Source organism: Anopheles marshallii, chromosome 2 (assembly GCF_943734725.1).
Source record: "Anopheles marshallii chromosome 2, idAnoMarsDA_429_01, whole genome shotgun sequence".
NCBI classification, from domain to species: domain Eukaryota; kingdom Metazoa; phylum Arthropoda; class Insecta; order Diptera; family Culicidae; genus Anopheles; species Anopheles marshallii.
The window spans coordinates 28,394,816-28,403,524 of record NC_071326.1 but is presented as its reverse complement, the minus strand read 5'-3'; the positions used below and the strand labels follow the sequence as shown (position 1 = coordinate 28,403,524).

The 8,709-nt window shown below is 39.4% G+C and overlaps 1 protein-coding gene across 1 annotated transcript; it reads right to left on the bottom strand.

The window, feature by feature from the left end:
* Positions 1 to 6,138: 6,138 nt before the first annotated feature.
* LOC128717816 (uncharacterized) lies at positions 6,139 to 7,227 on the bottom strand. Its single transcript, XM_053811489.1, has 3 exons — positions 7,213 to 7,227; positions 6,394 to 6,729; positions 6,139 to 6,318 (listed from the first exon to the last, which is right to left on the bottom strand). The coding sequence occupies exons 1-3, from the start codon at positions 7,225 to 7,227 to the stop codon at positions 6,139 to 6,141; spliced, it is 531 nt and encodes a 176-aa protein (XP_053667464.1).
* Between the last annotated feature and the right edge of the window lie 1,482 nt (positions 7,228 to 8,709).

Genomic DNA, 8,709 nt, shown 5'->3' with positions numbered 1-8,709 from the left:
ATCGTTTTTACTGTTTGAAGCGTGAAGTGGTAGCGTTAGGTTACACGAACAATTTTTATCTAATTATTTGCGAATCATAAATGAATTGTTTTCCGATTAAGTTGACCGTGTTGAGGCAATTATAATGGCTATCTAGAACATTACAAACCACCGAAACTCCATTTATGCGCATCATCGCATGTAATTAAACGTAGAATTTTCCAGAATTAACTTTTCCCGAGTTTTTTTAAACGTTCCAAGAACGCAAAAATGATTCAGTTTATATCTTTCTTTCTTTTCACACCACGAATTTGATTCTTCCAATCGCTGATTAACTGTCTATAACTGAAACCAATACGATTGGCAAACAATTTGAAGCTTTTGGTGCGGTATCTAAATCGAGTTCTTTATTCCGTTTCGAACGAAAATGGCGCCCAGCACGCCTGTCGTGCACGGTACTGTGTTCCAGGTGCCTACCGACGATCCTTCCGCCGTAGACATAAGTGCCAAACCCACGCATCGTGTTCGATGTGCTGCTGAGCATAGAACAACCGCCGCAACTTACCTCATCTTTACAGTGGTTCGAAAGGCCAGTAGGTAGCATCGTACGGGTGGATCGGTGTTTAATATTCTGTGTCATCATATCTATTATATTTTAAAATCTAATTTACATATTACCTTAGTTCACGCTGGCAGCACGCAAACGGCCCAAGAAACCTGGTCAGCAGATGCGGATCTTCCATCTCACCGTTTGCCGCGAACCGCCCAACCCCCCCTTCCTCCCCCCTTCTTAGCTCCATCAAAAGGATGAATAAACATTCACTCTCGTGCGAGTGTATTCTTTGGGGACGTGTTTCTGCCCCAACCCTCCCGATGCCGATGTTGGGCAATTGTGGCCTTGTTGAGGTTATGTTGCAAATGTTTCACCAAAACCTTCCTACACTGCCCCCACGGGCGCTGGAGTCTTCGGTTCCAGAAAGAAGCTACAATGCTGGAGCGGGTAAGCTGATCTAATCTAACCTTTATGCGGCCTCGGTTTTGCTAGCATACTCCCGGCCACTTGTCCTGTCTAGCCGGACGATGCCACACCAGCCAGCAGTGTAGTTACAACGGTACTGCGAGCAAACTCGTTCGTGTGTGTGTGTGTGTGTGTGTGTTTGTCCTACGGCGATCCGAAGTTTCCGGACGGACCACCAACCAACATGACTGCATCTTTCGAACCGTGCCAACAAATGTTATTGAAATTCCGCAACGTTACTCTGCAAAGCGCACGGAAGATGAAAAACAGCGACACCCCCTATGAGTGCAGCAGCCGATAGAGAGGCAGCGGGCATCGCTATTTTGTGCATTATAATTTTCATTTACATTGCAACGGTTCTAACATCCTCCGCGGGGGACGGGAGAAGTTTGCAGTCTTAACGGGGTCCCTGCATATATTATTGATTGTGCGCATGATTTTCGGGGGTAGCTTGGTGGCGAACAAAGTTGCTTACCTTTTAACTCTGTTCCGGTCTTCGAAGGGGCGATTGAACGGAGTTTAATATTGATAGCCGCTATTGTTTCAAGTGTAATAAAGTTCCATTAAAAAAGGCTTAATTCTGTAACGCTACTAGTGATTACCGAGTTGCAAGTAATACGCACTACCAAAGCATATCACATCAATAGTACAAAACTTGTTCAAATATGGTAAATCTTTAACCTTACAGACACTATCCAGATATGAATTATTATTTAGTGGAAATGTTATTATTATTTATCCATTAGGGCATTTATCATTATGGCCGTAACATTTGGAACATTTGCTGTATTTTCCAATTAGTGGAAATAATGTAGAAGACTACTCAAAACAAAAAAATAACGACTCGTCAAAGTAGCGCTAAAAATTAACCAAACATAATTACGCTACTGCATGCTAGATGTCGCTAGCATGAATTTCGAAGCTTTCGATTCAAAGCTTTGGATACCACTGCGGCACAATGGGTATGAATTAGCCAATACAAAGTTCACAGTTTTACTGCATTTACTTTTTTACCTCACTTTAGGCTCTATGATTTTGATCGAATTTCTTCAAATATTATTTGTTCTAAACGGTACAAATTTATTACTAAGTGTGTGGTAAAATTTTTAAGTGCATGATCGGAACCGCAAGCACTATTATAAAATAATGTATCCACTACAGTCAAGCTCTCAGATGAACTTGCTTTGCCGTACAAATTGTAATTCGTATAAGTAGCGTGAACAATTTGTTATTATCTACAAAGTGTGATCTAGCTAGTGCTGATTAGTTGACATTTTTTCTTCCAGTTTCCTGCTGCTTCACTGTTCATAGCAATTCAAATCATTTAAACTAACAAATAAAACAACCGAATGGTTCATCGACATTGGTTTATAAATTGACCTCTTTTACAATTGTAAAAAGCTCAATAATTATCACTCTAGCATAGAGTTGAATACGGCTTTTCTTGGAGCGACGAGACATGCTAGCATGTATAACATCGTTACAATCTGTTCGGTTACAAACCGAAGATCGAAACTGTAGTCACCGGCAGGAATAGATTTAAGTCTATATTCCTTTTTAAACACACTATGAACTACGTACGTTCTATTCTGTAAGTAAATATAATAATTATACACAATCGAAGTCACTGACTGATAGGTGGTGAGAGGATTTTGCTTAATTCCACGATGAAACACTCGCAACGAAGAACATCCTTTGAGTTCACCATTAAACAAGAATGGTTGGTACGTTTTGAACTTGTAGTAGAGATACTATTTTACCTGGTACTGTAGTTAAAGTACTACTTTGTAGTACATTAACTTTATGTAAATGCAAATCTTGGGCACAAATAACACTACACGTAACAACGGCATCTGATTTCTTCTCAAGGTTGATCGACATTCTAAGAGCTCCACTTCCAAATATTGTGTGTTGTACGATTGGGTTTCGTTTCTTCGTTGGTTGGAGTTAAAATTTTTCGTGACAGTTAAAATACCCCAAAATCGATGCAAGAACGACGAGAGACGATACTACCTTCAAACTATCAACCATGATTTTAAACTGAGCTGCTTCAAAATGCTGCTTTTGTATTGGTTGGTTATTGGCATAAAGGCGAACGGATTAATATGTCAAGTGATCTTCATTATGTCATGCTTATTTCCAGCACTTTACCGAAATACGTACAATTAAGCGTATCGCTTCGATTGGATATTTCCTGTATTTACTTTAATGAGGGTTGAACATTGCAAAGGCGATCATGATGAAAATGGCCCTACCATTTTCCAACTTACTGAATGTTCGATGTAGGTCAAATTAGTTGCATTTGGGGGCGTGCATTCAATATGTCCAGTTCGAATTTTTCAGCGAGTAGAGGCATTTGTTGATGAACACGTATGCGTAAAAGCAAAATTTTGATTATCGATCAAGGTTGTTTCACATACAGTCCACCAAGTAATAAACTATCGCCAAAAAGTTACTGTTTCTTGTGTTTTTTCACACACTGACTAACCAGCTACTGATAAATAAAGCAAAAGTAAGCCAGGGTTGAAGTACCATAAATCACTTTTTCTAGGAGGGTTTGATTAAGTCGTAAAACGTAGTTGTCTCGTTGTAACGACGCGATCGTGCAAGGGATAAATTTTAGTACAGAATATAAGTGGCGCTAGCTCCCAGCAGAGAGCGATAATTGGGACGTTTTCGGCTGGGAACCGAAAGGTGACAGACAGGAGAAGGCGCCTACGACTAGGAGTCTTCTTTTGGATCCCGACCGGCCGACTAAGTGGACGAATCTGTACAACTATTTGTGAAATTTAATTGGAAGCTAAAAGCTAAAAAGGCTCAAAGTGTTTCGGATCGGGACCGCGATTCAACGCGTCGTAGAAGATATCTTTACATTCATTGCCTACAGTACATTTCCATTTACAGACGTTTCCTATTTAATGGAGCTACCCTTACTACCTACTGCTAGTACCTCAAGAAGTTGAGGTCCTTACCTGCTGTTTCTAGCTTTCTTCGACTATTAACGTATCTAGATAGTCTGATCAAGCGACTTTTTGAAAGAATAAATTCAAATAAACTAAAAAAAAACGTTTTATATGACGAATCAAGGGATTTTCAAAAAAGAATCTAACTTTTTGCTTTGTTTTCGTGCTATAGACTAACTAAGCTGTAAAATTTTTAAAAACCGGATATCTCCAAATCCACGTATAATAAAAATCGCGTATCTCGGGGATTGCCTTTACTTTAAACAATATTAAGACAATCAACGAAGCTGCCATGCACAACGCAACATTTATTCTTCATTATCATTAGCGCCTTTCAACTGTCAAACAAATATTTTGTAATAAAACGCTGTAAGCCGTACAACGCAGCATGGCCTCATTTGGAAATCTTTATTCGTAAATTTTGTTCATACAGTATAGTGTATCTACAGAGAAATTCACCACTCCAACATTGATCCCAGAACTCCTCTGCGCCTGGCAGTAAAGAAAGTTTGAATAAATATCACGGTTACATTAGATCTAGAAGCAAATCTTAGATCCATTCTGTAGTCTCCCGCTGGGATGGACCTGGGCGTATATTCTTCCTTCAACTCGGTCCTTTCAACGTACGTTCTATTCTATAAATCATGCAAATAGAAAAAACTCAATTGCAGCAAGGCCACATTGTACTCTTGTTTCATTACCACTTACTCCGTGAGGACATGGATGAACAGTATTAGGAAGCATATCTTTCAACATACCATGCATGTAGTTGTATAGCGGATTTATCTGTGGGTGCTTCAAATAGGCACAAACCTCAAACTCTCCTTCGATTAAAAACGGTTGAAAAGTTGTAAACTTGTAGTGTAATCGAAACTGCAACCACACGAAATTATAGACGTTTGGCACGTACATGGACACACTTATCAACGATCTTTGCTTTCGTCTTAAGATCACCCGACATTCAAGGAGCTCCGATTCCTCGTAAGGGGTATCAATGCACATCACTCGTGTAACTCGGATCGAAAATGGACGTGTCTCATTTTTCTGTTTTTCGTAAACGTCAAAAACTCCACCCTCAGGAAATTGGCATATGCTCAATAATATAGCTATGATCAACAGGACATCCCGGCACCGTAACATAGCTGATAAGAGCAGAAAAATTCGCTAACCACTTCTTTGTCAGGCAGGCTATCAGTTAATGAGCAGATCTGTTTCAATGTTCATATCCTTGACGCTACGACCCAATAATTCCGGTTTTGAAAAGATAGCGATCTAAGTACACTTAGTGAAGAATAATTTTAAATTATGGTTGTAGATTAAGATCTCGATATGAAGATGGATAACCAGGCAATTGCTGTTACTAAAACATAGTCATGGGTAATTTTACTTTACTGCTTTAGTAAATCAAGCGCTCACTCCCTCGGTGGATTAAAATTCATTGCTAATTCGTTGCTTATTCATGCTTTTTTTTCGTTGCTTATTCATTGCACACAGAAGCTGGCAGCTCTTTACAAATTCAATGGATTACTGTAACATCAACAACGAGTACTTAAGTTATACATTCGTGTCGCATATACTCCTATTTATTTTCAATAAATATACTAACATATTCGTTTGTATGGATTTATGCTGCTGTACCTCACCTATTACTTCTGTTAAAAAGCAATATCCAGTCGTCGATATAACCATGCGAATGCTAGACACTTTAAAAAACGTTCATTGGCGCAATGCAGGAGCTTGGAAAAAATGTTTCATATAGCATTGGTATAGAAGTGATGTACAAATTTTACCACACTTTACACATTTACAGGGTCTCCAAATTTTTCAGCCCGCGGGCCGCATTGGATGAAACAACGATAGCGTGGGGACCACTCACACATTATCTTGCGGGTAATTTACAAATGAGGGTGCGCTCGACGTGACTTTTTTCACTACTTCTAGTATTTAGCGTTACTGACTATTATAGTAATTGAGATTTGAACAGTTAAACAATATCATAACATTTTAAATTAGATAACAATTTCTTAAAATTGTAACAACAGCGATAGCGACGCGTGCCGCACTGGCGGCTTTCGAGGGCCGTAATTTGGAGACCCCTGGATTAGTGGAGTATTGCTGTGTTCAGTGATCTTTATTTATATCGTTTTAACGTACAACGTAGTGCACTTATAGAAAAAATCACCACTCCAACATTGATCCCAGAACTCCTCTACGCCTGGCAGTAAAGAATGTTTGTATAAAAAACAAAGTTACATTAGATCTAGAAGCAAATCTTAGATCCATTCTGTAGTCTCCCGCTGGGATGGACCTGGGCGCATATTCTTCCTTAAACTCGGTCCTTTCAGCGTACGTTTTATTCTATAAATCATGCAAATAGAAAAAAAACTCAATTGCAGCAAGGCCACATTGTACTCTTGTTTCATTACCACTTACTCCGTGAGGACATGGATGGACAGTACTAGGAAGCAGATCTTTCAACATACCATGCATGTAGTTGTATAGCGGATTTAACTGTGGGCGCTTCAAATAGGTACAGACCTCAATCTCTCCTTCCATTAAAAACGGTTGAAAAGTTGTAAACTTGTAGTGTAATCGAAACTGCAACCACATGAAATTATACACTTTTGGCACGTACATGGACACACTTATCAACGATCTTTGCTTTCGTCTTAAGATCACCCGACATTCAAGGAGCTCCGATTCCTCGTAAGGGGTATCTATGCACATCACTCGTGTAACTCGGATCGAAAATGGACGTGTCTCATTTTTCTGTTTTTCGTAAACGTCAAAAACTCCACCCTCAGGAAATTGGCATATGCTCAATAATATAGCTATGATCAACAGGACATCCCGGCACCGTAACATAGCTGATAAGAGCAGAAAAATTCGCTAACCACTTCTTTGTCAGGCAGGCTATCAGTTAATGAGCAGATCTGTTTCAATGTTCATATCCTTGACGCTACGACCCAATAATTCCGGTTTTGAAAAGATAGCAATCTAAGTACACTTAGTGTAGAATAATTTTAAATTATGGTTTTAGATTAAGATCTCGAAATGAAGATGGATTACCGGACAATCGCTCGCACTGTCACATGGTTGTACAATTCTATTCCTAATTCTTCCAGTGTAATACAGAAATACAGTGATCACACGTGCAGTGAAGGTGCACTTATTGTTTTTTCATCGGTATTAATGACTTAACGAGATGAAAATCAATTCAATGAACAGTTCACGCACTCATCAATTGATTACAATTGATGACGCCATGTTGGCATCTGCATGCTTTATGTAGTCCTCGTTTAAACCGTGTACCAGGCCTGGTCTGGTCCATCACCACTGGACCATCGAAAACCTCTGACGAGCAGCTCAAACCGCGGCAATGAAGAAGTAAGATTGTTGTAATGCGAAAGTATGATTGTTGTATGACTTCTCGGTACAACGCACTGCCAAAAGTGGTCAATTTGCCTGCCGTCTGCCGTTTGAGCTTATACGGTTCTTTTTTTTCGTTAGAACGACCTGACCGTATCGACTTATTTTTCCACGTAGCCGGATAGTCAGTCCTTGCTACGGGGGATTGGTCCTGATGGGATTTTGGTCCAGTCCGTTCGTGTAAAGACCGGTGCCGCTATCATCATGCTACCGGGCCGCCCCACTTATACGGTTCTGTGATCCGGAACTAATGGTAGCTTAAAAAAAAACATCTGCTATATCATCAAAAGGAGAAGGAGAACACACTTCCGTACACCGTAGCATAAGTGTGCATAACGATTTTTTTATAAATCTCTCCAAACTGATCATATCATACATCATAAACATATTATAAATGTCCTTAATACACGTAATGATAGGCTTAGAAAGAACACAACGTATTAGCTGATGTAGTAAGATAATAAATACAATAAGTGTAATTGTGTAAGTCTAGTTCTTTAGAGTAGCTTAGTATTAATGTAAGGAACAATAAATCCAGTCGATCTTCACACGTCGACGAGACAACGTCTCTCTTGAAACCATAATTTGCATATTGTACAAGAACTTTCCCGCCATAGCTGGCTCACCATACTAAATTTTTCTACACAATCGAAACATTACCAATAACGATCCTGTCCTGTTAACTAGCTTATGGAACACCCCCAGAAGCAATGAAGCTTTAGTGCTTTTTCCATTAAGAATGGCGCTTTTAAATAGTGAACGAATTCACCCTAACGCCTGTGATACGTAATGCGACAGACGTGTTAATGATTTTTTTATTAATATGACGCCACATTCCAAACAGTTTTCCTTATGCAGTTGCAGTTTGAAGGTGTGCTTATCATCAAATTACGCAGGATCTTCTCACCGTGTGGTAAGTTATCTCGTTTACCCGTTCTCTAACACTCTTCCTCCACTTGCCTTTCAAGAAATCCAGATAGATGTTTTGATTACGGTAAGTAAGTTATAAGTTTACGATAAGGAGTGTATCGTACCACAAACAGAAACTGACCTTTACTCGATCACATGAACATCGTTGTCCAAAGATTCATGCCAGACTGATGTTATGAGTTTAATGAAAAGATTACCACTCTAACATCGATCCCAAAACTCCTTTCCGTCGAATATTGGCAAAAGCTTGAACCCATAGTAAAGTAGTATTTACTCTATTTGCAAATCTTAAATCCAATCTGTAATCTCCCGCTGGCATGGACCTGGGTGCTAATTCTTCCTTGAACACGGTCCTCTCCGTGTATGTTTTATTCTGAAAATAATTTAAAC

Excerpts from the sequence above, each read along its gene's own strand:
- LOC128717816 (XM_053811489.1), bottom strand. Across the intron at positions 6,319-6,393 it reads TCCATCCATGTCCTCACGGA|AATAAAACGTACGCTGAAAG; the intron begins GTAAGTGGTAAT and ends CATGATTTATAG.